The 26670-nt window shown below is 45.0% G+C and overlaps 1 protein-coding gene across 1 annotated transcript in view; it reads left to right on the forward strand.

Moving 5' to 3' along the window:
* The first annotated feature begins 10199 nt into the window (after window positions 1-10199).
* The window catches only part of GPR158 (G protein-coupled receptor 158), a 144063-nt gene continuing 127592 nt past the window's right edge, over window positions 10200-26670 (forward strand). Inside the window, exon 1 of the mRNA XM_048510806.1 lies at window positions 10200-11623. Within this exon, the coding sequence (XP_048366763.1) occupies window positions 10755-11623 (869 nt within the window). The 5' untranslated portion in view covers window positions 10200-10754. The remainder of the gene's footprint in view (window positions 11624-26670) is intronic.

Here is a 26670-nt window from a genome sequence, read left to right on the forward strand (position 1 = left end):
GTGGTATTCCCACTGTCATAGCATTTTACCAAATTTTCTCACCCAGTTTTCCCATTCATGCATATCTGAATTGGTTTAGATCTATAGCCAGTTTTGGGGGGTTTGGGGGTTGGGGTTAAAGAGACCAAAGAGTGAGTTAGGTCTTTTCTGCACAGTCAAAATATCCTGGGTTGAGCAAGAAAAATATCCCTGTGCAGCCGAGAATTCTGCATGGTTCCCGGTCCTAAAGTGGGTTTTCCCACGATATTTCCCTCATCCCAGAGTATTCAAAACCCACAAAATTGGAGGTTCTTTTAAAAAACCTCAGGGTAAGCCTGCTACAGCCTGCTACCATGCAAAACCCAATCGGGAGCAGGACCAGTTTATTCTTCCCGCCCAGCTGCCTGATCTCCCCACTTGATGTGCATTCAAGCTGTCATCAAAAACAACAGCCAATCAGAACGCAGGACACCGGGCATGCTCAGATATGCTTCCGAAGTAAATACAGAACTCCTGGGCTTGTGGGAAACAAGCTGGAGTATTTCCTCCTGGACTTCACTGCATTCCTTCAAAAATGGGCAGTCATGTGGACAGACACCCAGGGATAAAATAGACCCAGGTTAAAAAAAAACGGTTGTACACAAGTATAATTTTGCCATGTGGAAACCACCTTAAATTCTTTCAACAACACAACACTGTGGCAGCATGGACAAAATATATAGATATTTTTTAAAGGTGAGCTTGGAGTCTGGCACTCCTTGTTGGGCAAATAACACCTCATATAAAACATTGGTGCACCAGCAGGTTATTTTTTATCAGCAAGAGGAGGGACAGGAAAGCAGAAGCAGCATTTAGAAAGAGAACAAGGAAAAAGAGGGAGGAAAAGAACCTAGCGAGGAAAACCCCGCACCACAAAGCTTGGAAAAGGTACCAGAGGAAACCCCGCTGAGGAACAGAACATGCAGATAAAGCCCAGGAGCCTAATGCAAAGCGGTGGCTGGAAAGATGGCAGGTGTGGTACAGAGAGGACTAATTCCAGGGGGCTCCTCAGATTGGCAGAAGGCTTCAAATTGTACTGAGCCAAGTGGTGAGATACAAGCCATGATGGCAACGTTATGTTGAAAATTCTTAATGAGAAAGATGGACTATAAAAGAACTAACTAATTAAATTGGACCTTGGCCTATGGAAACACACAGTCTTACTAATACCTTCCAGTCAACGAGTGCTTGAGTTTGGGGCAAGCCAGGGAAGGAGGCTGTCTGGCACAGTTGGTATTGCAAGAAGTACTTAGCAAGAGAGAGAAATGTTGAGTTGTTGGAGGGAATTACAACACCATATAGCCTGATCTCATCAGATCTCAGTAGCTAAGCAGAGCCAGGTCATGGCTGGGAGATCACCAGGAAAGACTCTGCAAAAGAAGCCAATGGCAAATCATCTCTGCTTCTCACTCATCTTGCTGGGGTTGCCATAATCTGGTAGCAACTTGATGGCATGTACTTATTATATAAGAGGTGTGACATTATCTCCTGGGCTTTGGATTTCTATTCCCTATAGATGTGAATTTTCTAAGCAGATCCTGGGACTCCCCGCCAATTAGGTTAGCACTACTAATACATGGTCTCTACATTTTTTAAAAAAATTAGATTTGAATTTCATACGGTTGCATTGCATCCTTATTTCCCACAATTCGTGCCCCCCTTGACTCTGCTGTTTGTTTTATTTCATTGTCATATGTCCTACCAAAATGGGCTACTCACTGAGGAGCCACTTCTCATATCTGCAAAAATGGGATCTAGTTCACAAACGTTTATGCTGGAATAAAATTTGGTTTGTTTTTAAAGTGCCCCTGGACCACATGCATATCGGGGGGAAATGGTGCCTGGAGACAACACTTCCTCCGGGTGCCCCCCCCGCCCCTGTGCTCGGAGGCGGGACTTGGGGGTGGCTCAGACAGGCACCACAATGGCAGGCCTGCTACTAGGAGCCAGTCTGCTGCCACGGCACCCTTCCGACTTGCCCCCCCCCCGGACGGGCACCACAGCAGCAGGCTGGCTTCTGGCAGCAGCCGGCTGTCTTTAGGCACCTCCCCCACACCGACCCAGCTCTCCCGAGGGGGAAGGAAGGGGTGAAGGGCGATTTTGCTCCCCGTCATTGCGCTTGGGGTCATCTGCCCCCCTGGACCCATGGGCGGTACGTGTCTGCCGTGGACTCTCGTTTCTTTTTAAATACTGCTGCTTTGCAATAGGTCTGTTGTTAAGACACTTGCCTGGATTTTAGAGGAGCATCAAAGAACGAATTCAGGTGCTTCGCTAATTCCATGAAGCATCTCATGATGATTTTGGAGGCCTTATGGCATTGCTGGGCTAATGATGGTGCTGCTTGCATTCTGAGAAGATATACAGTAGTCTGTGCCTTCCAGCTTTGAGTGAAGTGTTGCAGCTGTTTCTTAAATGTGTGGGTCTTAGTGCCATCCACTGTCACTGCAGGAAGCTGTCTAGATCTAGTGAAGTGCATTGAGCGAACATGTATAATACATTCCCATGGAGAGAGCAGCTGGAAGAGCCCATTCGAAAGGCCTTCACCCAACAGGCATCGCCCCCACACAGCTTCTCTCTTTTCCTTGTGCAGGAAGCTCTGTTCAAAGTAGTGAAGGCTGTGAATCAGCTTTGAGTCTGACCAGTGGACTGTTACATTCAATATTAGGCATTGCCTCATTTATGTCACCTAGATAGAGCTACTTGTGCCTCAGAAAGGGCCTGGGTAAATTCTTCTATTTATGATTCAGGGTACTGCAACATGTAGAGCATTTAATAGGACCTACCTCTCTTTCTCTCATTCAAATTATGCTTCATACGTCCAGATGGGTAGTTGTATTCGTCTGTAGAGGTAAACCAAGGAAGAAATTCTGTGGCACTGTAAAGTCTAACCAAATCCATAAGCTTTCATGAGTTAGAGCATACTTCATGAGATATATGAGGTGTACATCTATCAAACCCATCTATCAGACCTATCTAACCACAGCAAGTTGTTGGTGGTATGGGTGTAATAAAGAGAAATATATTCCAAAGAGTAACTTTGAGTGCTTGTGTGACACTCCGAACTGTTGTTTTTGGGTTTCTTGCCATCACCTCACAACTGACTTGTTTGGCCCTGACTGTTCTGGGTTTTCTTAGCTTGGAGGTTCTACTTCCCATTGCCTGTTATACACTGGACACTGGACACAGACTTCCCTCTGTGATACACCTCTGAAGATGCCAGCCACAGATGCAGGCAAAACGTTAGGAACAAGATCCACCAGACCACTGCCACACAGCCCGGAAAACCCACCACAACCATCATGATGTGACATCACCTATGGGCCAGTAATGACCTGGTGCTTGCACAGGGTTGTGGTTTTACCTAAATAATAAATAAACAAAATTAACAGGTTTTCCCCTCCTCTGTTTTACTGTCACAAGAAACCTGTAAGGTAGGGCAGGTTGAGAAAGGGTGAAATATCCAAGTTCACCAAGTGAACTTCATGACTGATTGGGTTATCCTTTCCTAGTCTGATGCTGTAATCCCAGTTCAACAATGGCTGGATTGCATGTGATGTAGAAAGTGGGTTGTGTTTCACTTCACTCAAGAGTTCCCTGGATAGCCTTGAGTTATGCCCATAGGGTCACTTTCTCAGCCCTGATCCAGTCATTGTTTTTAGATGCAGAAATGCCAGTAGCTATTTCAAGCCCGGCTTCTGGTACTAAAGAGGACAGCCCAAATGTGTGGATTTGTGCTCAGAACTGCTCAATTGCACCCTGTAGTGGAAACAACGTGAAGACTGGCTTGTGCAGGTGCTCCACAGCCGTACCATTTTAATGACTCATTTTAACATTGATCCTTTTATGGTTGTTACACTTACTATTTTATTGTATTTGTGAGTCACCATTTTATTGTATTTGTGAGTCACATGGAGCTGGTCTCTGGAGGGGTGGCGTATACATTTTCTAAATCAATAAGCACGCGGAGAAGTGTTTGAAGGCTTCAAAAGTGAAACATGATCTGCCTCAACTTTCTGTGCAAATTGGGCAGTGAAATATTTGGGATGTTGAAATGGGCTCAGAGTGGCATGAAAATTTTCTGAAGGGACATGGAAATGGATTGCATCTTCAGAAGAAAACTCCCCTTCTCCTCTTAAAGATCTGCTTTGCTTGCGCTTGCTTGTGAGCGTGTTCTGCCAAACTGACTTCTGCCACAGTCCTCTGTCCCTGTTATTCCCAGATGGTTGTCTGGATGACATCTGGGTTCCTTTTGCCTCTTCTTTTCATTTGCTCAGGAAAATGCTGTGAAGCAAAATTCCTCAGCAGTCTCTGCTTCCTTCATGCAAGCTTCAGTGCTTCTCTGTTTTTTCCCTTGATGAGGATGGAGAAAAGACTTCCCGAGCTGCTTCCTTCAACTCTCTCTTTCTGTCTCGCTCTACCTTTTTATAAAAAGGCTCCATTCTTTAATTAGTAGTTCACAGATTTAGCTGTTGAGAAAGGGGATGACTTCAAATAGGGAGCCGACGGGGTGTGGTGGGAGAGGGAGCCAAGTGCTTCATGTTACAGTTTAATTTTGTGCATCTGTCGGCACACACTGCCTCTGTCTGGAAGGTGTATAATCATGAGCTCCTGTTATTTACCAGGTGACTTAAAATGTGTGGTATATGTGTCTGTGTGGATTGAGGGAGATGTTATATCTAAAAGGGATATTTCTTTCCCCCGCTCCTTAGCAGCACAAAGAATATTTGAAAATATCATATATTTTGTAAATAGTTTTGAAGTTCTCAGCGACGCTTAATTGTGCCCTTGTCTTTCCCACTTTCTGTTTATTTTTTGAAATGAGGGTTGCCAACAGGAAAAAAAATGTCACTACAATAGAGGCTTAACTGGATGCTATTTTGTAGATAAGGTTTCTTACCTCCATGCCAAGAAATGCTTCGACGGGCCATTTCCACCCATTAATCATGTTTGAAACTCGGACTGCCAACCTACCGGGGGGAGGGGGGGCTGCAGATCTCCTGGAATTTCAACTCATCTCTCAGCCTAACCCACCTCATAGGGTTGTTGTGAGGATCAAATGGAGAAGAAAAGAATGATTTCTGAAATTGTTTCAATTTGAAAATGAAAGAAGCCATAGGACTGGCTTTGTCCTGTGTGAACATGTTTAAAAACTGTCTCTTGCATTGGGAGATGTAGACACTTGTTTAAAGTACAAAATATGATGACTTAGCCATTGGCTAATATTTACTTGTGGGGTTTTGTCATTCGTGTTAACGTATCTGTTTCATCTTGAGAGAAGATTCCCCCCCCTTTAAATAGATTCTTCTGTTTTCCAGAAGTCCTTTGATGTTTACGCTTTCATAAATGTTATTATGCATTTGAAACAATGTCTTCCAAAACTGTTTTTTTCCGTTTTCTTAGGTATTGGGTGAAAAGTGTCTTCTTGGGATGCAAAAAAAATGAAATAAAAGAGCATTCTTGTGATATCTTAAAGATGATCAGATTTACTGCGGTACCCTCCTAGCAGGACAGTCTCCAGCTGAGCGGAAAGTCACTTCAAAAGACATTCAAAGAGAGACACAAACATAAAACTGCTTCATCAAGAAGCTTGATGCATATACCAACTGAAGATATATCTTCATACGTCTCCTGAAGTGGACTCTTGTCCTCAAAAGTTTCTCTCACAACAAATCTGCTGTCTTTAAGATGTCACATCACTTGGTGTAGAAGAACATGACCATCTGTCTACAGTTTAAGGAAACATTGTTCAATGTTTGCATGTGGCTATTTAAAAATTTAAGACAGTGTCATCTATGGTATATCCAATTCAGTAGACAAAATAAATTAATCTCTTCTCTATATGCTTATTTTTGTCTGACTTCTAGCTTTGTGCAGTTAATTTTGAAATGGCAGATTTGCAAATAATCCATGTTGTCACTGCAAATATCAAATGGACTACACCAAATTTTCTTACACTCTCTCTCTCTCTCTCTAACTCTGAATAAAAGAGGAGAGAAAGAGATATCTCAATAGATTCTTGATTCATTACTTCTATAGATAGGGGTGGTTCTGAAGGCATAGAGAGGCGCCTGGACCACTTTCATTACTGGGTTATGCACTCAGATTCTAGTTATAAAAGAGGACTACAGTACATGTTGTGCCCCTATTTCTGGCACAATTGTGGTTAAAAAGCCTTGAAGTTTGTAGCTGAGCTATAGAAATATTTTGTATATCTTGCAAATCTTCTACTTTTATGGATTACGCACCTTGTGGATCCATATTCTTGTTGATCCTCGTCTAGGCACTTTGGGAATTCTAAGAAGACAAAGCAGATGACACCACAAAATGGTCTCAGTCCCCCCTAGCAGCCAATACAAGCCAAGCATCCATGAATGGTGGAGACTACTTCCTTGAATGGATGTTCCTTAGAAATACCAAAATGATGCCTTTGGGGTTTTTCAGCAGCACCAACTGCTCCAGTTAGGTGGGGTAAACCAGGACAGTCTCTTTGTTTTCAGGATGAGATGGTTTGGAGAAGAAGAAATGTGGCAACAGGAAACCGAATGGTAGACATCGTGATGCCCATGTAGCCGATCTCATGACTTTACCATCCCTGAATTAATATGGGTTTATCAGACATTCTGATTGGATGCTATCATGAGGGAAGTTGGAAGAACAGGAAATGCAACTACCTGATCATAGTTTTCACATTTGCAGAGATTTAAAAAACTCATGCATCCTAATATTTGGATACTCTGTAGGAACGTCTCCTAGATCAAAAATTATGAGAAGGCTGAGTTTGATACAAGTTTATTCTAGGGAACAAAACATGGGTCTTCTATATATCCTTGCCCCAAGCAACTCAGAGCAGCACACATGCGTTGCCCCTCCTCTGTTTATCCAGACTTCAACCCTGTGAGGTAGGTTAGGCTAAGAGGAAATGACAGGCCCCAGGGTTTGTGGAAGAGTGGGGATTCCAAGACCCTATCTGACATTCTATCCATAACACCACAACTTGTTTTGGTGAAGGATATGAATATTTTGACAGAAACGCCCAGTATGGTAGACACTGCTAGTCTACCGAATGAAAAAAAGGAAGGCAACAGATTCTCCTCTGGAATGGCAGAGAAACCTCCTGTTTCAGTGATTGTTCTGTTTAGGGTAGAACAATCCCACCCATTAAAAAATTGCTTGTAATTTTATATGCAAAATTTTTCTCTTTCTATTAGGTTCGGACGCTTCTGAACAGGCCTGTGTCAACTTACATATGGGGTAGAAATGGTGGTTGTGGGGAGTGTGTTTAATGTAGTTTGAGGACACTTTTCTAATGTATGGAAAGGTTGTCTGACCACTCTTGCCTCAAGTCCTGACTGCTAAACCTCTTCCTGACATCAGAACAAGGAAGTCAATAGCAGCCAGAGCCTTCAGGAGTTGCTGGTCTAAGAGCCTGGATGAAGAACAAGGAGAAAAAGGAAGAATAATAATTTGGATTTATATCCCACCTTTCTTTTCTGTAAGGAAACTCAAGGTGGCTTACACCTTTCCCTTCCTCTCCCCACAAAGACACCTTGTGAGGTAGGTGAAGCTGAGAGAGTTCTGAAGAACTATGACTAGCCCAAGGTCACCCAGCAGTAATGTAGGAATGCAAAAACATCTGGTTAACCAGACAAGCCTCTGCCACTCAGGTAGAGGAGTGGGGAATCAAACTCAGTTCTCCAGATTAGAATCCACCTGCTTTTAACCACTACACCACGCTGGCTCCCACTGCAAAAGTTATGAGGAAGTACATTGTACAGTAGCCCCCTGTATGAATTCAATTACTAGAATACCATCACATTAACTAGCCAAGTGAATAAAATGGTGCACTATTTTCAGATTACAGTGATGTATCAATAATACTTTGCAATGCAGTTCAGGGTGCCAGTAGCGATAATCTTTCTATTTTGTATAACACCAAGGACACAGTTTGTGTTAAACACCACTCCTGTGTACCAATAGATTAATTCATTTATTAACATTTATATACCACTTTCTACATTAAAAAAGATTTTAAGGCTTTTTCTATACGCAATCTTAATTGTCAGTAGAGGGAAATAAATGTACAAAGCTGGGTTGGGGCTAAACCCAGAGCCCTCCGGGGATGGGGCGGTATAAAAGTTTAAAAAATAAATAAATAAATAAATAAATAAAATCCATAATGGTAGCCATAATCATTAGATGTGGAGAATATTTGGAATGCTTAGTTGCCAGACTTTGCTACAGTATGCCAAGAGGCAAGTGATGACTAGATGATTGCTGATTTGATTTATCTGTCACTTTTGCAAAGAAGAGGAAGAAGAAGCACGGAATGATTTCCATTCTTGAAGATGACTTGAGAATATAAGACAATATGTAGGTGTGCATAGAAGTACAGAAAGAATACAGAAGGGGGGAAAGTGGGGAAATATTAAATACTAGCCACACGTTGCTGTGGCAATTGTCCTTCTCATCACAGTCCGCAACCCACACAGATGTCCATGCAGGTCCAATGATCTGCAGCATAGCCTTTTGGGATGGTCAAATGGAATCCCTCTTTCCCTTTTCAATGCACATGGTTATATGGTGCTGTCTTGTTTTTTTAGTATAAGGTAACCCTTCCCATTCTACAACGGAACTGTCCAGAGTGCGAATCCCGCTGTCCATGAGGCTGGTTGACATGCACAGTCCTGGCTTGGGTAAGGCAGAACTGGGGCAAGGAGGCTATCCCAGTCAAGCAGCAGAGGAAGGGTGGTGAGGTGCTCAGATCGAGGCCAGCTCTCTGGGTTCTTAAAGGGTCATGTGCAAAAGAAGTGGAGCCAGTAGTGTTGGTTCGCCCCCACCCCGTGGATTTTCTTAGATGAAAAAGGTAAACTCCAGCTCACTTTTAGTAAAAGAGAGCTGTGGTGAATATGGGTGAGGAAGTGGGTAACATGGTGGTTGGATATGAGGGAGGGCAGAGTGAGGTGTGTGAGGATGAGCTGGATGTGTATTGTGTGGTAGCAGTGGGTGAGGCACAGAGAGTGAAAGTTACCTGCGTGTGAGTGGGGGAACCCCACTTGACGTCTCACATGGCAAAGTGTGTATGTGTTTCACTTCCACTCGTATTACCTAACAGTATTACCTATTAACTGTTTCCACTGCTCATCTCTGCCCATCTGAGTGAACATTCTAAGACCTCAGGCCACAGACAGACAGGCTGCACGAACATTCTAAGGGTGACAGTTAAACACAGCCAGCTTCATGGCCTGGTGCGCCAGGAAAGAGACGTTTTATCTGGCTCAGGTATGGACTTCCGGCGATTTGAAGGTCCCATTACCTGCCCGCAACAGGGAGGAACGTCATGTGAAAATTTGGGGGCAATCCGTCCAGCCGTTTCTGCATTAGGGAGTGACTAACAAAGTCACTGTTTGCTTTATATATATATATATAAAGACATATATATATATATATATGTATATAATGACAGGCACTGATCAGAATTCCTGAGTTAGTGGTACTGTCTTGCCCCACCCACCGGCTTCAATCTGTTGACCCCCCCCCCCAGTTTTTAGAGCATATCCAATAGATGTCTCTATTCCCCTCATCTTTGATTCCCCTCATCTTTGATTATCCACGCCTAGTTTCTTAATTTATTCATTTTTTTAAAAATCCACCCAAACTACTTTCTGGGACAATGAGATGGAGAAACCGATTCTCCGCTCTGCCTTTTAATACGTACCCAGACTACCGAAGGGCCCAGGGGAATTTCCAACAAATCTTTGCTGACTCATCCTCTTCTCTAAGCGACGACGAAAGCCCTCTGAAAAGTCGCTGTCACCTTTTCCTAGGTGACGAGGCAGCCCTTTGGCAGCCCTCCTTGGAAGCGCCCTCTCCGCCCTTGCCTCCTCTATCCTCCTCCTCCTCGCCTGCTGCTGGTTCAGCACTGGACAGCTCCTTCCTCCGGCCCACCAAAGGGCTGTCGCATGATTGACGGGAAGGGCGGCCGTAGAGAGCGGCGGGCATCTGTAGCCAGCCTATGAGGGCGAGCCGTGCGAGGAGAAGGGGCGGGCCGTGGGCAAAGCTTGCTAGTTAGCCACCTCCTACAAGCGGCGGAGGGGGGGGGGCGGGCTGTGTTGCTGAGCAGGGAAATCCGAGCCCCCCCCCCCCCCCGCAAGCCAGTGAGCACCTGCCGTGGAGAAGCCTCCTCTCCTCTCAGCTCTCTCCTCCTCCTCCGCCCCGAAATCCTCGCCCCGCCTCCTGCTCTCCCCATTGCCCGAAGTAGGAGCCGCAAGGCTCCCTGCTGCCTTTTCGAGGCGCGATGCTCGACGAGCTCTCCGGCAGCCCTGGAGGTCTGGGGCGTCTGGGTGCGGCGCCAGTGCCGCTCGCCCGGAGGCTGGAGCGGCGGCGGCCGGAGGAGGAGGAAGAGGAGGAGGACTACTCGCGAGCAGGTCTTTAAACACCTTCCCCCGAGCGCGGCAGATGGGGGATAAAGACGTAAGCGGGCTAACTATAGCATCTCCCCGGAGCCCGGAGGGATGTAACTTGCTGGCTGCGTAATTCCCCGCGCTCGCCCTGCTCCTGGGGGAAAGACTGCGGGAAGCGTCGCTACAGGTGACTCGGGGGCTCTCCCCCGGCCGCCCCCTTGCGAGGGTTTCGCCCATGCCGGCGGCGGCTGCTTCCTGAACCCACCCCTGTTGCGACGGGGTGGGCGAGGCGGAGGAGACTGAGTGACTCGGCTGGCGCTGGGCAGAGAGGAGGCGATGGGTTTGCCTCGGCTTCTTCTGCCCATCTTGCTCTTTGCTCATCTGAGGTTTGTGGCTGATGCCAGCCAAGGGCGGACGGCGCCTGACAAAGAGAAAGCAATTAAAGGCAAGCAGGCTGTTTACAATAAGAATGCGGCTTTCCCTTCCCCACCCTGGAGCAGGTCGGCGGAGAGTACCATCTTGGCACAGAGGCTTACCCACGAGGTGCCCCAGAACGTGGCCGCTTTCCTCTACACGGGTGATCCTCGGGAACTGAGGCAGGCCAACTGCACCGGGAAGTATGACCTGGCCGGCTTGCCTGGGAAGTCTCGGTTGGCTTCCCATCCTTCCTTGCACGGTGCGCTGGACACTCTCATCCATGCCACCAACTTTCTCAACATGATTCTGCAGAGCAATAAGTCCCGGGAGCAGAACTTGCAAGAAGACATCGAGTGGTACCAGGCGCTGATCCGCAGCCTGCTGGAAGGGGATCCCAATGTCTCCAGGGCAGCCATCATGTTCAACCTGGAGCCCTTGTCCTCTCCCCCTCAGGTCTTCCTGCAGGCCAGCAGGCAGGACAGCCAGATCCTCCTCCAGGACTTGTCTTCTGTGGCCCATCATGTGGTCAATGCCTCTGAGGAAGCAGAGTGGTTCCACAGCTGGAAGCGCAAGTGGAGGCCGCACCTCCACCGGAAGGTCTTGGCTCCTGGTTCTAAGGCTCTAGAGAACAGCTGGAGAAAGAGGGATGGTTACCCAACGGAGAAGAGCCACATCAAGTGGTCTTCTCCATATTTGGAGTGCGAGAATGGGAACTACAAACCCAACTGGCTGGTGACTCTTTCTGCAGCTTTTTATGGGTTGCATCCAAACCTCGTTCCTGAATTCAGGTACAAGAGCTGGAGTTTGATTCAGCAGTTCTTACTAACCTAGCAAATTTGAATAAGAGGTGGCTTCGTTAAGGAGTTTTAGAAACTAAAGCTCTATGGAAAGAAGCCGTTGAATATGTATCAAATGGGAACAGTCTGAGCCACACTTTCTTGAACTGAGTGTCTGTGAAACGCACTTCACATCAAGAAGTGTGGCAAGTGCATGTTTTGGTATATTTATTCAGGTGATGAAGTCAGTGGGGCTTACTGTGAAGCACCCGATCACTCTTACTTAGATCCAGTAGAACTGGGATGCCTGTTTTCCAATACCTGATGCAAAGGATGAGGATGACTGGCCAATAAGGCCATATGTGAGCATCTATTTAGGACCAAAGCAGGGGCTGCCAGGTAGAAAATAACAAGCAGAGGCTCCTTTGTTTAAAATGATGGAGTCCTCATAATGGAAGCTTTCATGGGCTAGAACTCACTCAATCAGCTAAATGAGGTATGTCCTAAATTGAGACACACACACACACACACACACACAGAGCATCATACACTAAAGATCTGTAAATAATAGTTTCAATAGGCAATGAAATGCAAGAGTTACAGACTGTGACTTCTGCCTACAAAGCTCCAGTGCATGTAAGAGAAGCACAGGAATGATTCAGAGCAGCAGCTGACAGCACCGGATAGCACTTGCTAAGCTAACTTAGTACTTGTAATGTTAGAGGAAGCCATAATCATGACTGAACCCAAGTGTCTAATGTTATGCTTAACTTCCATTGGCAGCTCCCTCCCCACCATGCAGGTGGGCAAGAACACATGATGTGCTAAAATCTATCTTCCAGCTGAAGGCACACTTAACTCCTGGGAAATGGGCACAAGAAGTTGTGCCATGATATATCAGTTAATCTACAAAACTCCATGCTGTTTATGTTGCAAGATATGAATAGACTTACTTTGCTGGAAGTGCTCTTTAAAGAATAAAGCTACAATAGGCTACTTCTATGGATTTTTAAAAAATTACGTTCCTAACTGAATTGAGATCTACTGAGGCAAAGAATAAATTTCCCGACTGGTTGCAGAAAGGAGAAATAGACTTGGAAAGCAGGAATGCTGTCTCTCATAGTGATTTCCAGTCCTAGTGAATGGACAAAACTTAGTAGTTTGGTAACAGGATTGCCAGCAGGTCTGGAAAAAACTCCTTTGCCCCTTTAATAGAGGCTTAATGTGTGGAAATGGGCCGTTGGAGCTTTTTATGGCATGGAGATAAAATTGCCTGAAAACAGTATCCCATTAAACCTCTATTAAAGACAGGTGGCTTATTTCTCCAGGTTAGATGGCAACCCTACATGCCGCTGGTCATATGAAAGTTAAAGTCACGGCTAAACACCATTAAAAGCAGCAGGGTTTAACTTACTCCTGGCTAAGGGAGCAAGCTTAAGAAGGTCTACTCAAAAGTAAGTTACGTTTAATCAACAGGGCTTACTCCCAGGAAAGGGTTCTTAAGAGTACAACCTAACTTTTTTTCTGGACTGAGGTGCATGATTAGTCAAGAGGCCGATTTTGGACATAACTACAACAGTCCCTCCCACCTCCAGCACAAAAAGTACCACTTCATTTAATTCAGTTTTGTGCCATGTAATAATTTATCTGCCTGCTCTAGTGACCATAAATGTTTAGGGAAGCTGCACCACGTAAGAGAAACCACAACCTCAGATGACTTGATTCAGTTGTAATCATTCCAGCCTTTGTATCATTATCTATATTGCATGATATAAAGAGATTTTCCTTCTAATCTGAATTGCAAAGCTTCAGTCTGCTGGAGGAAATTATCATTCCCATTCATCAGATGGGGAAATTAGGGCTAATTCTTGCCCCCCCCCTCCTTCTATGTTTTGAGCTAGGAAACAGGTCCAGGCCTTCTGATTATCTCTGTAGGCCTCTTCAGCCTTTCTGCTACATTAATCTACAGCTTCTCTGAATCTCTTCAGTTGGCAGTGCCATCGATGCTCTCCTTGATTAGTTCAAGCAGCCATTACTTTTAAGGCCTCTCTTGCTGTTTTGATTTGTTTCTGAACTAGGCGTACGCTTGGATTTTTACCTTCTAGCACCACACAGATAACACTCAAGGGCCGGCTTGGAGAATGCCTGTTTGTGTTTCGAGGATCCCATTCCTTGCTGTCCCATTCAATAAAACATTGCAGAAGGCTTTACACTGTTTGGCATATTAATTTAAAGTGCAATAGCCCATCTTGGTCTGTTTTTAAAAAAACAAACAAGTCAGTGTGTGATCTTCTGCTGAAAGAAAAGATTCAAACCCACAGCAATCCCACACTCTGTTCTCAGCTGCTCATAATGAGTTTCACCAGCAGACAGCGAAGGCAGCGTGTCATAGGAAGCCTTGTGTATACATCTGGATTGTGCATGCATAATCCCTGTTTCCTGTCCCTAATCTTGTTGGTTTGGCATGCCATTTTGCAGTATCATGAGCTGCTCCATTTGTCACCTACTATGGAAATTGAACAGGCAATCCTAAACAGAGTTATATTCTTCTCAATCCATTGCAGTCAATGGGCTTTGAAGACTGTTCTGTTTAGGATTGCAGTATAAATGTTCACGCTGGCACTGATGGTATACATACTTTGTCTCTAATCGCATACACATACATACTCTACTCGCATACACATACATACCTAAATATATGTGTATGCGAGTAGAGACAAAGTATGTATACCACCAGTGCCAGCATGAACATTTATACTACAATCCTAAACAGAATAGCAGTATTCGAAGGCCATTGACCAAAATTGATTGAGAAGAATACAGTTCTGTTTAGGATTGCATGTTCAATTTGCATAGTGGGTGTCAAACGGAACAGCTCATGATACTGCAAAATGGCATGCCAAACCAACAAGATTAGGGACAGGAAATAGGGATTATCTCTGATGACTTGGGACAGTTGGAACATATGGGAGACCGGTTTGTTTTCATTACACTTCCGCTTTGGGAAGGAGCTGGCTAGGCCAAAGTGCAAGGGAGATTGAGGCTGCAATCCTGAAAATAAATATTTCCAGGGAATAAACCCACTGAGTAAAGCAGAACTTATTGCTCGCTAGGTCTGTTTAGGATTGCTCAAATACTTACCTAAAAGGTATTATGGTTAACACTGAGCCAGCCATCAAAGCCAAAAAAAGGAGGCCCCCCCCCCCCCAGTGCTGTGCCGGTAGAAATATCCTCGAAATTTAAATTAATGCTGTAGGCATCTTTTTAATTGCAAACTTTAAAAAAGAAGTATTTTATTTAATCACCAATACATACAAATGCAATGGATCAATAAAAGAAAAAGAATGCTGAGCCTCAAACACTGAAGAATTAACTTTAGAAAAGTCAAAGAAGGAGATGGCTGTTTATTATATCATGTTACCCTCATTTGAAGGTTTACGAGCGAAATAGTCATAGTTGCTAACTGGCCTGGAGAAAACGTCCTGTTCCTGCAATAGAGGCTGAATGTGTGGAAATATGCAACTGAATCTTTTCAGGCCATCAGAAAAAGAAGAAGAGTTTGGATTTATATCCCCTCTTTCTCTCCTGTAGGAGACTCAAAGGGGCTGACAATCTCCTTGCCCTTCCACCCTCATAACAAACACCCTGTGAGGTAGTTGGGGCTGAGAGAGCTCCGTAGAGCTGTGACTAGCCCAAGGTCACCCAGCTGGCGCGTGTGGGAGTGCACAGGCTAATCTGAATTCCTCAAATAAGCCTCCACAGCTCAAGCGGCAGAGCGGGGAATCAAACCCGGTTCATCCAGATTAGAGCATACCTGCTCTTAACCACTACGCCACTGCTGTTCCTATCTATCATAGAGATAGATAACATCCTATTAAGCCTCTATTAAAAAAATGGGACTTTCTTCCTCTTGGCCAGTTGACAACCTATAAGTAGATGTTTATTCCACGAAGTACGTTACCACCATTTTTAAGAGTCATGTTATAGTTTTGCATTGCTTTAGCTGACAGGAATTGTAGATCCTTTGTCACTGTGAACTGCTGGGGGATCAATTTACCAAAAAGGTGCGGTTTGCATCTTCAAAGAAATGCAAGTTGCGAGCTCAGCCGATTTCACGGCTCTCCTCCATCATTTGAACAACCCTTCTCTCTGAGCAGGCTTCTCTTTCCCCCCTTTGCAAATAGGATGCTTTCAGCAATCATAATGTTTAAACACCATCACTCTCCACTGGCTTTGCAGGCATCACCCAAGTGGTATTTTTCATTCACTCCATGGTGAATAACTATGAATGACCCATTTTTTCATGAATGGTTAGGAGCCAGCAGACATGACATGATATTGCAGCCATCTTTGGACCCCGTGCTGATCAGTTACCCTTTGGTCCACGGGTGTTAGTGTGGACTCCCTTTTGACATAACCTTTTCCCTCTGTAAAGACCCTGCCAGAAAGATGGGTTTTGGTTTCTAGTGGCCCCATCTCAAACCTACTGAGCACGTTGCCTTTCCCCGGTGCTACAGTCTCCACTGTGCCCATTCTTGGCACTGCACCCTTCCTTCTAATCCAGACTCCCCAGCGGCTAAGTGTCCTCCCCTTTCATGCCCTGGATTGACCTTTCTTCTATTTGTGCCCCTGCTTGATTATGTAATAGGCTGGTGAGCTCCCCACTCCTGCACTGAGTTAGAAACCACTTTGTCAGCAAAGTTCATTTTGCAGAGGAATTTGGAAGGTCAAAAGTTAACTGGGTTACTCTAATTGAGGATAAATACATAGAATTGCTAAGAATTTTTGCTGCAGCTTCTTTTGGAAAGTAACCTCTTTTGGTAAATTGTCAGCCCTTCTAAACGTTATTTGAGGAGATCGTGTCTGAAGTTTGCTCATGTCCAAGTCTCTCTTTTCCGTAAACTATCCTGGTTTCCAGACACAGCCAATGCAGCCTTCTAACAGAAGTATTTGTTTCCACCTCTAGCATAGAGAGAATGCAACCCAAGTTCCCACTCAAAGCAAGCTACACCACTGCCACACAAACTGTCCAGTAGAGGTCATTGTGGCCACGGTTACTAGGCACTTTCCCTCCCTCCAAGTTTAACTCTTTTCACTGCAAATTTATCCACCCCGAATCCTCCACAGGATGTTTGCCATGATCATCAGGTCAGCGTTAAGAGATTCATTCACACATGGTCTTTTTCTTTCAATATGGATCAGGGGTTCCCAAATGTTTTGAGCCTGGAATTCTGACATGTCACAGTGACACATAATGGCTGCTGCAGGAGGGGAAGCCAGCCACAAAATGATTGCCATGATTTCAGTGACTTAGTGTAGATCCTTGTGCCGCTTTAGCAACAGTTACCACCACAGCCACATAAAAAAAAAACTCTTCTCAGCCAATCAGATTTCCAATAGTCAATCAGAAACCTTGCTGGACAAAAGCTCTACCCAGTGGTATCCATTGACTAAAAACACTTGGAGGGTGCTGGAAAAGGTGGCAGGAAGTACCATGGTTTCTGGGGGCATCACACTGGGGACTCCTATTATTATTATTATTATTAAATAATAATAATAATAATAATAATAATAATAATAATTGATAATGATAATGATAATAAAGTTTTGTGTACCGCTCTCCCCTGAAGGGCTCTGGGTGGTTAACATCATGTAAGTAGAGCACAATTTAAAACATCAATAATTTACAGTACAAACTTACGGCTCTATTAGTATTAAAACAACTAAAATCTCTATAAAACACAGTGTTCCAAAATACAGTTCCTAGTGTCCAGTCACTAAACCCTCCCCCCGGAGACCACTGTCTACAAGAGCTAGATGAGGTATTAGATATATTTTTAAAGAAAATTAATCATTACATTTCACTTTTGATCCTTCTGCCCTTCATTGCTAGGGGACTCAGAGAAGGGTTTTTTTAAGAACAGAATAATATAAAAGCAGCCATACCAAATCAGGCCAATGGCTTGTCTAATCCAGCACCCTGTTTTACATGCCAGCAGGGGCTGGTAGGAATTGTAGTCCATGAACATCTGAGGTGCCAGAGTTGGACACCACTGGGCTAGAGCCTCCCCAGGTTATTGGCCCTGAACTCTGCCAGTCAGAGAATCACTCCTGCTGAACATGGAGACTCCATTTCATTATAGCCGCAAAGAGCCATTTAATAACCCTGTCCTCCAAGAATTTGTCTAATTGCCTTTTAAAACAAACCAGATTAGGGACTGCCAGTATCACCAATGGCAATGAATTCCACAAGAAAGTGGCTCTTTGAGTGAAGAAATGTCTTTCCTGAATCTACTGCCCGTAATGTCATCAGGTGCTCATGGGTGTTATGGAGAGAGAGAAAAAGGTTTCTCTGTCTATTTTCTCCACCCCTTTCCTATTTTTTTATTTACAGTTCTCTGGCAGTATGCCATTCCTGGCCCAGAACTTTCTTATGAATAATTTCTAATGAACATGTTAACTATATGTGCTCAGATCTTTTCTAACACTATCAGCCATGAGTGGTGTTTGGCTGTGTATAGTTTAGACGTTCACTCAGGTCAAACCTGTAGCTCTTTTTTGAATGTTAGGCAAGGTCAAGTGGAAATCTTACCCAAAATATTGTAAATAATTTTAGAGCCTTTTCAGAGCCACAATCCTGAAAAAATAATAATTCCAGGGTCTGCTTCACATATTGTTTCCCCAACCCATTGGCTTTGACAGCCAGTGTGGTGTAGTGGTTAAGAGCAGGTAAATTCTAATCTGGAGAACTGGGTTTGATTTGCCACTCCTCCACCTGAGTGGCAGAGGTTTATCTGGTGAACCAGCTGTGTTTCTGCACTCCTACATTCCTGCTGGGTGACCTTGGGCTAGTCACAGTTCTTGGGAACTCTCTCAGCCCCATCTACCTCACAAGATGTCTGCTGTGGGAGAGGAAGGGAAAGGAGCCAGTAAGGCACCTTGAGTCTCCTTACAGGAGAGAAAGGTGGGGTATAAATCCAAACTCTTCTTCTTTTTCTTTGTATATCCATGGTGAAAAAGTACATTTGTGTCATACTTCTGATTCTGACCATTGCCGTAGCACCCACATGGCAAAATTGGGTCATCATGGATCTTTTGCTGTGGTACTAGTTAAACCCCCCCCCCCTCTGACTGGGGGTTTGGCAGCAACGTAGAGCGTTTCTCTCCACAACCTGCAGAGATTCTTCCCCACCACTGGGGGTGCTATGGGCCCAACCCTCATGGCATTAGTGATCAGAGGTGGATGTGGAAGCAGCAGAAGCTAGCCCAGGACGACCGCTTTAGGCAACTCTTGTCAACAGACTGATGGTCATTGCAGGACTCTAGTGTCCTTCCTATCATGGCAGGTTACCAAAAGTAGCTCTGCCCTGCAGGAAGGACACATGCCTAACAAATGGATCATCCTCATGGAAGCCTGATCTGTAATATTTAATTCCTTCTTGGCTAGAAGTATGCAGAGGACATGCATTGGTTTACCATGAGCATACAAAGCTGATGGTGTGTTCTTTTCTGTTGATTATGTTGAATGCATTGTGGAAGTAGTTAGGATTTAATTGAATTCCGGTGGCAACAGAGAAGGGGGAAAAGACTGGTATGCATTTAAATATAGGCAGAAATGTATTTGCTTTGCACCTATGGTTTGGGAACCTTGGATGGGGGAGGAAATACTGTGCCTTGCCTTGAACTAAAAAAATGTGTAATGCTGCTGATTCTGAAGCGAGAATACACGTTTTTACATATATTGAAATCAGGATTCCCCCTTCCTCGTGCTTCAGTCCCATGCTGCCCTGGTAACATGTTGAAGCAGGAAGTAACAATATCATTGCACCAGTCCTTTGTCGTTTGTGTAGTTTGTGTTTTCAGACAATATTTGAGGGTACGGTTGCATTATGCTATTTCTGTAATGGGATAGCTCCAACTAGCCTGCTCTTGTCAGATTTTGGAAGCTAAGCAGGGTCAGCCCTGGTCAATATTTGGATGGGAGACCACCCAAGATGACCAGGAAGGAAGAGGAAGGCAGTGGCAAACCATCTCTGAATGCCTCTTGCCATGAAAACCCTGTGGGATTGCTACACATCAGCTGCAACATGAAGGGAAAAAGCAAACACATAAATGAACCATAGCCATGTCTGGAGGGCATTCCAACTAAGTTGGTGCTTGTCTTGAAAGCAAATTCTTCTGTTCCCAGATACTTTACCCAATTTTAATGAAGGGATGGCAAACAAGAATTGCATACAATACACTGGGACACCCCCCCCCCCCGGTGAATCTGTGCGTTTCATCTAATTTGATCACTTAATTTATACTCTATTTTTGCCAATGGGGATCCAAACCAGCCTATTTTTCTCTTCTCATCCATTTTATCCTCATGACTACCCTGTGAGATGTATAGGAAGTGAGTAAGCAGAGTTACTCCTGTCTGAGGATTGACATCAGTGGACTTTGTGAAGAAAGAGCTTTTCCCAGGTGAGACCCAGGGACCTTGGCAGGAGGAAAGGAGGAAGCTGGTTCAGCTGCTTTCCAGCCTCACCTCAGCCACCTTTTTTAGAAATGCTAATAGAGGTAAAAAGGTACAATGGGATGGGCCAAGCATCCCCCCCTCCAATGGTTCATTCAAGTGATGCCCAGGAGTGAGGAAGCCGGAACACCAAGGCTGGACCTCAGAGTTTGGAAGGAAAGCTGGGGGTCCTGACTTCCCCGCCAGGGGGGGGGGGAGAGGAGGGAGGCCTCCAGGAGGAGTTGGGAACCCCTGGGAGAGGGTAGGAATGGAATAGGACCTGCAAGTCAGAGTAGGCCTGCTCCACCACAGGCTTAGATGGGTGTAACTCTGTTTAGAATTGTACTACGTGCATTTAGAAAAAGCCAAGGCTATTTCCACTTTGGCCCCAGAGTGTGTTAAGCAGCACATTCTCTCCCCAGTGACCTCATACCACTGAAATGCACATGATGCCCGACTTTGGTGGTGGAAAGTGCAGCTGACATGGTGACCATGGAAGGTTTTCAAGGCAAGCCATGGACAGAAGAGCTTTGTCCTTACCTGCTCCTGCATACCAATCCTGGACTTCCTCGGTGGTCTAACATTCAAGCACTAACCAGGCTTGACCTGCTAGCAAGTGCTGTTGGGTTGCTGTCGACTTATGGCAACTACAGCAAAGACCTTTCACAGCCAGCGAGAAGTAGGGGTGGTTTGCCATGCCTTCCTCTGCAGAGCCTTCCATGGTGGTCTCCCATCCAAGAATTGGCCCTGCTTCGCTTCTGAGATTTGATGAGATCCAGCAATCCTGGACCATCCAGGTCAGGGTGCCCCAGCCTGACTTCTTGGCAAGGATGCCTTTGTTAATCATCCTGAGCTTTTCTGCAGATGGTCCATTCCGAGCCATCTGTTCTGGCCTCTGGCCTAGTATCTGGAGAACACAGCAACTCCCGTGAACATCGCCTTGCTTTAGAGCATTTTCTACAACTACTTGGTACCGAAATATCATTTTCATTTAAAGAGGGAATAAATCCATTCACAATCTGAAACGATAACGAGAAAAAAAAATTATACCTGTGTCATTATATCATTATGATTAATCACCACACATGCCTCTCAGAACAGGCTTTTAATTTCCCTTCTCTGTGTCATTGAATGGTAATGATGTTTTTTTTTTAATTCCAAGCTCCTCTGGTTGGTCCCTTAAGAATATGAGAATGAAATATTCATCTTTCTCTCCTGAAAGTGCTGCACTGAATCTCACCACCACCAAAATGCCTCTCCGAGCCATCTGCCAGGGACATATTCATGATCTTGTTCCGTTTGTCTTTCCCATTTCAAGGCTTGGAAAGAGGGAAATAACCTTTCAATGTGTTTTCTTGTTAAACGAGCTGCCAACTATTTGACATCCTTTCCAGATTATCTTCTCTACAGAAAGCCAAAGATGTGGCTTCCCTTTTTAAAAAAAATGGACGAGGCATTCTTTCACAGGATTGTATGGACTGTATTATTTATGTTGCGGGTCTCTCCTCGGGCACACTGGAGAATGCCAATCTGGCAAGAAACAGCAAATGACTAGGAATATCCTAGACCCCTCTCCTCACCTGTGAACAGTGAGAGCAGTGCAGCCAAAGATATTATATTTTATTTTTGAATCCTCTGCGCATTTAGTCAGAAATAAGTCCGCTAATTTCCCTAGGCCTTATTCTTGGTCTTCCACTTCCAGTCTCTCATCCTTCTGCCACTCAGCTGGGCAATGGAGGGGAAACAGCAGAACATTTGGCAGTGTGCCAATGGCGCAGTATCGCTTCTGGCCAATACATGGAAGTGACATCATGATGCTGAATGGGCTGCTTTGGGATTCACCCCAAACTCAGTGGTTTATTGAATCTTACAGTGAATGTTGGGTGTGGTGATGTCACCTCTGGGTGCCTGGGGTTGCATCATCCTCCCAGCCCAGCCAGGCCCAGCCCAGCCCAGCCCAGCCCAGCCCTTCCTTCTGTAGTAAATGCATAAATCGGGGAAATAATTTAGATAGTCATGTACATCTGTGATCTCCCAGACATGTATAGATGATAAAGGATCAATATATGTGCATGCATTGCTTTCACTAGGGTTGCCAGTTCTTGACTGGGAAATACCTGGAGATTTTTTTGGGGGGCGGGGGTGGAACCTGAGGAGGGTGGGGTTTGGGGAAGGGTTAGGGTTAGGTTTGGGGAAGGGAGGGACATCAGCGATGTATAATGCCATAGAGTCCACCTTCCAAAGTGGCCGTTTTCTCCAGGTGAATTGATCTCTGCCACCTGGAGATCAATTCCAACAATGAGATCTCTCCAGCTACCACCTGGAAGCTGGTGACCCTAGCTTTCACACTTTTCATACTTGCTATGGAAAACAATCATGGAAAACCTCTGAAGGATGAAGTTTTAAAAGGCCAGCACTGACTGGCAGTATGTAAGCAATTCAACAGAATGCTCTGTATTAGCTATTGGGTTTAAAATCCAGCATGGAGTAGCCCCTACCTATTCACAACCCTCTGGATCTCGAGTAGGATCAGGGAATGGGTCTGTCATAAGCACTGCACATGCTTCTGGCTGTAGCCTTTACAAAAACGAAACACAACAGGTTAAAGTGTTCCGACTTACAGTAGATTGGAGCTTCGGTTGCTCAGTGAGCCAGTATGGAATACCAGTTAGAATAATATGACCTCCATGAGCAGATAGTGAACAGTTCCCTCCACAGTTCTTTCAGTGGCAAGAATGCCTATGTGCCAAGTTCTCCATGGTCAATGTGTCCCAGCCCTTGCACTGCGTTCAGAAGTCATGATGTTATGCATTTCCGCATCCCTACCAGCAGAATTTGATCTGCACTGGGATGAGGACAAGGGCTACTGAATGATATAATAGACATGAAACGGCCTTATCCTGACTCAAGAGTTCAGGTCTTTGGTCTACTGAGGCCCCTTCTGCACATGCAGAACAATGCACTTTCAATCCATTTTCAGTGCCCTTTGAAGGTGGATTTTTCTGTGCGGAATAGCAAAATCCACTTGCAAACAATTGTGAAAGTGGATTGAAAGTGCATTATTCTGCAAGTGCGGAAGGAGATAAAGTGGATTAAACGTGGATTGAAAGTGCATTATTCTGCATGTGTGGAAGGGGCCTGAGGCTAGTATCGTGTACTCTGAGTGGCAGAGGCTCTCCGGGTTGTCAGGTAGTGGTCTCTTGATCTACAGGCTATACTATCTGATTCTTTTAAGAGTCAGTGCCAGAGACTGAACCTGGGACTTTCTGAATGCAAAGCAGTTGCTTATTACTAAGCCACGACCCCGTGTCAACTTACTCAGTTGCTTACTTTCCTTTATTGGCATTCCTTTACTTGCTTACTTTCCTTTATTGGCATTTTAACTGTACACAATAGACAAAGGTCTGAATAAAATCAAGTTACATTAGAGTTGTACACAGGGAGCAAAAAACAAGATAATGCCATCCTTGTGTTGTCGAAGGCTTTCATGGCTGGATTCAACTGGTTGTTTTGAGTTTTCTGGGCTGTGTGGCTGTGGTCTAGTAGATCTTGTTCCTAACTTTTCACCTGCATCCGTGGCTGGCATCTTCAGAGGTGTATCACAGAGAGAAGTCTGTTATACACTGTGTCCAGTGAGAAGGGAAAGTTTAGTGGGATATATATTGTCCATGTCCCAGGGTGGGGAACCAGTCAGTAAGTGTTTGGGTGGAACTTGCTATGCAAAGGTGTGGTTGACTGCATTGTAATGCCATCCTTGTTCAACATGGGATAGGAGGCACTGCAGCGTTAGGGAAAGATGGGAGAAAACTAAATGCAGGTGTGATGTTTCCCTGAAGTGTGGTTCCATCTAGGCTATACTTCTCTATAGAGAGCCAATGTGGTGTAGTGGTTAAGAGCAAGTGGATTCTAATCTGGAGAACCTGAGTGTTGGAGGCTTATCTGGTGAACCAGATGTGTTTCTACACTCCTACCTCACAGGGTGTTTGTTGTGAGGGGGGAAGGGCAAGGAGATTGTAAGCCCCTTTGAGTCTCCTGCAGGAGAGAAAGGGGGGATATAAATCCAAACTCCTCCTCCTCCTCTTCTTCTTCGGAACTCTCTCATCCCCACCTGCCTCACAAGGTGTTTATTGTGGGGAGAGGAAGGGAAAGGAACTTGTAAGCCACCTTGAGTCTCTGTACAGACTTCTCTTCTAACTCTACAGTTAATTGCGGTCAAGAGAATTGTGACGAATGCTCTGAGTCGTTTTCCTTCTTTTGACAGCCCATCCTGATTTTCTGTCCTGTTTCTGTGGCCTGAGTCAGAGATGTGATGGTTAATCACAGTTGTTAGAGCACCTTTCTGTGGATTATCTTGATGTCAGCTGCTGGGCTGAGATTGACTGCTCTATTTGAGCTAACCTGTATAGGTGGTAGTCATACGATCTGACAGCATGGCTGAAGGTCAGTGTGGGTCCAGTAGGTTGAGTCAGCAAGCCTTATTAGACCAATTGGAGGGGGGAGGAGAAGCCCCCCCCCATTTGCCGTCAATGGCTGCAATGCAATGGGTGCAGGATTCAACGTTGCCAGCCCACAGGGAGTTGCACCTGTTGAACATCTGTGTGTGCTTCAACCATGACAGAAAAGTGAGCTTCTGATTCAGAAAATAGGCACATCTCAAAAGGACCCAAAGGACTACATAAGGTGGCCGTGGGGAATCTGTGAGACTGTAGACACTGAAAAGCAGAATAAATCAGGGCTCTGTTTTTGGTGGGGGTGGAGTGGGGGGGAGGAGGATGGTGGGAAGTGTTAAGGCCCTGCTTTCCTCCCACCTGTTAAATTAATGCATATGGAAATCCTCATCATGTTCTGTTTTCTCTGCTGGCAGAATTCAGCCAAGCAGGAATTGAAGCAAGAAAAGACTATTTAACGAGCTTTCTTGATTAAATTACTGGGAACTCCCCAGACGTGCCATGATCCGTGCCTTATATCTGAGGGTGCATTAGAAGCTCCCATAATCTCATTGACAGGACAGATTTCAGATCTGACTGCTGCATGTTGCTGTTCCAAAATGGTCCACAGGGATTATTCCCTCTACAAGCGAGTCTTAATTAATCTGCCCACATTGCTGTACACTGCTTCCTGATTACTGGGGTTGCCACCCTCCAGGTAGTCGCTGGTGATTTCCTGCCGTGGCAATTGAGCTCCAGGCGACAGACACCTCCGCAAAGTTCACGTAGAAATAAATCTTGTTCATCTGAAAGGTGAAACAGACTCCCATTCATTCAGTATCGTGCTGCATTTCAACAGGGTGCCTGGCAGAAAGGTGGCCGTGTGATCTTGTGCGTCTCCAAAGTGCCAGCCATTTTTCTGTGCTGGGGATTTCCATGCAGCAGGGAGAAACTGTCGAGTGTGTGAAGCCGGCACTAAGCCTCTTAAAATAAGCTTTGTCCTGACCTGGTGGAACATGGTCTGTGAAATAATTCCTGAGCCCTGGTGTAGCAAACCAGTTAAAAGTGAAAGCCAGAAAATCCCCAGTTCTGATCTCACTCTAGTTATAACCTCACAAGGTTGCCTTAGGCAAAGTGCTATTCATGCAACATGCAATCTCCCCATAGATCATGATTGCTTTTATCACAACAGCCCTGTAGGGTAGGCTGCTCAGAGAAGCTTTGTATGCTTAAAATGTGCCATAAAATCCTAATAGTGGAAAAAATACAATATTTACTCGGTGTACATTGCTCTAACAGATGACTTCCTACTGTGGTTATTCATTCAGAGTGTTAAATATGAATGTTCCTATCACGCTTTGTGTTAGAAGTGTAAAGTCAGGTCACAAGGTGGAATATTTATAGTCATAAGGGGATTAGCTTTCAATAGACACAATATCCTTGATTGGGGTGTTGTGTGGTTTCCGGGCTGTATGGCCGTGTTCTAGCAGCATTTTCTCCTGAGGTTTCACCTGCATCTGTGGCTGGCAACTTCAGAGGATCTGGTGGTAGTGAAGCAAGTGGAGTATATATACCTGTGGAATGTCCAGGGTGGGAGAAAGAACCATTTGCCTGTTTTAGCAAGTGCAAAGGGTACAGTTGGCAAGCTTGATTTGCGTGTGATGTCAGTTAGCATGTCAGTAACCATGAAGTAACCATAATCAATAGTGAGGGCATCTGCAAAGTAGTAGCCTGACCTTTTGATCCCTTTGATCCAGGGGTAGCCAACCTATGGCACTCCAGATGTTCATGGACTATAATTCCCATCAGCCCCTGCCAGCATGGCCAATTGGGTGATAAGGATCTACCATGCTGGTAGATAAGGACCTACCATGCTGATAAGGGTGATACCATGCTGGTAGGGGCAGATGGGAATTGTAGTCCATGAACATCTGGAGTGCCATAGGTTGCCCACCCCTGCTTTGATCCATTTTCTCATCAGGAGAAAATGCTACCAGAACACAGCCATACCGCCCGGAAACCACACAACACCCCAGTGATTCCGTCCCTGAAAGCCTTCGACAATACAATATCCTTGATTGTTAGATTGTCTGCAATTACCGTTATTATTTATTATTCTTGACATACCAGCAAGG

This window comes from Sphaerodactylus townsendi, linkage group LG11 (assembly GCF_021028975.2).
Source record: "Sphaerodactylus townsendi isolate TG3544 linkage group LG11, MPM_Stown_v2.3, whole genome shotgun sequence".
Taxonomy (NCBI): Eukaryota; Metazoa; Chordata; class Lepidosauria; order Squamata; family Sphaerodactylidae; genus Sphaerodactylus; species Sphaerodactylus townsendi.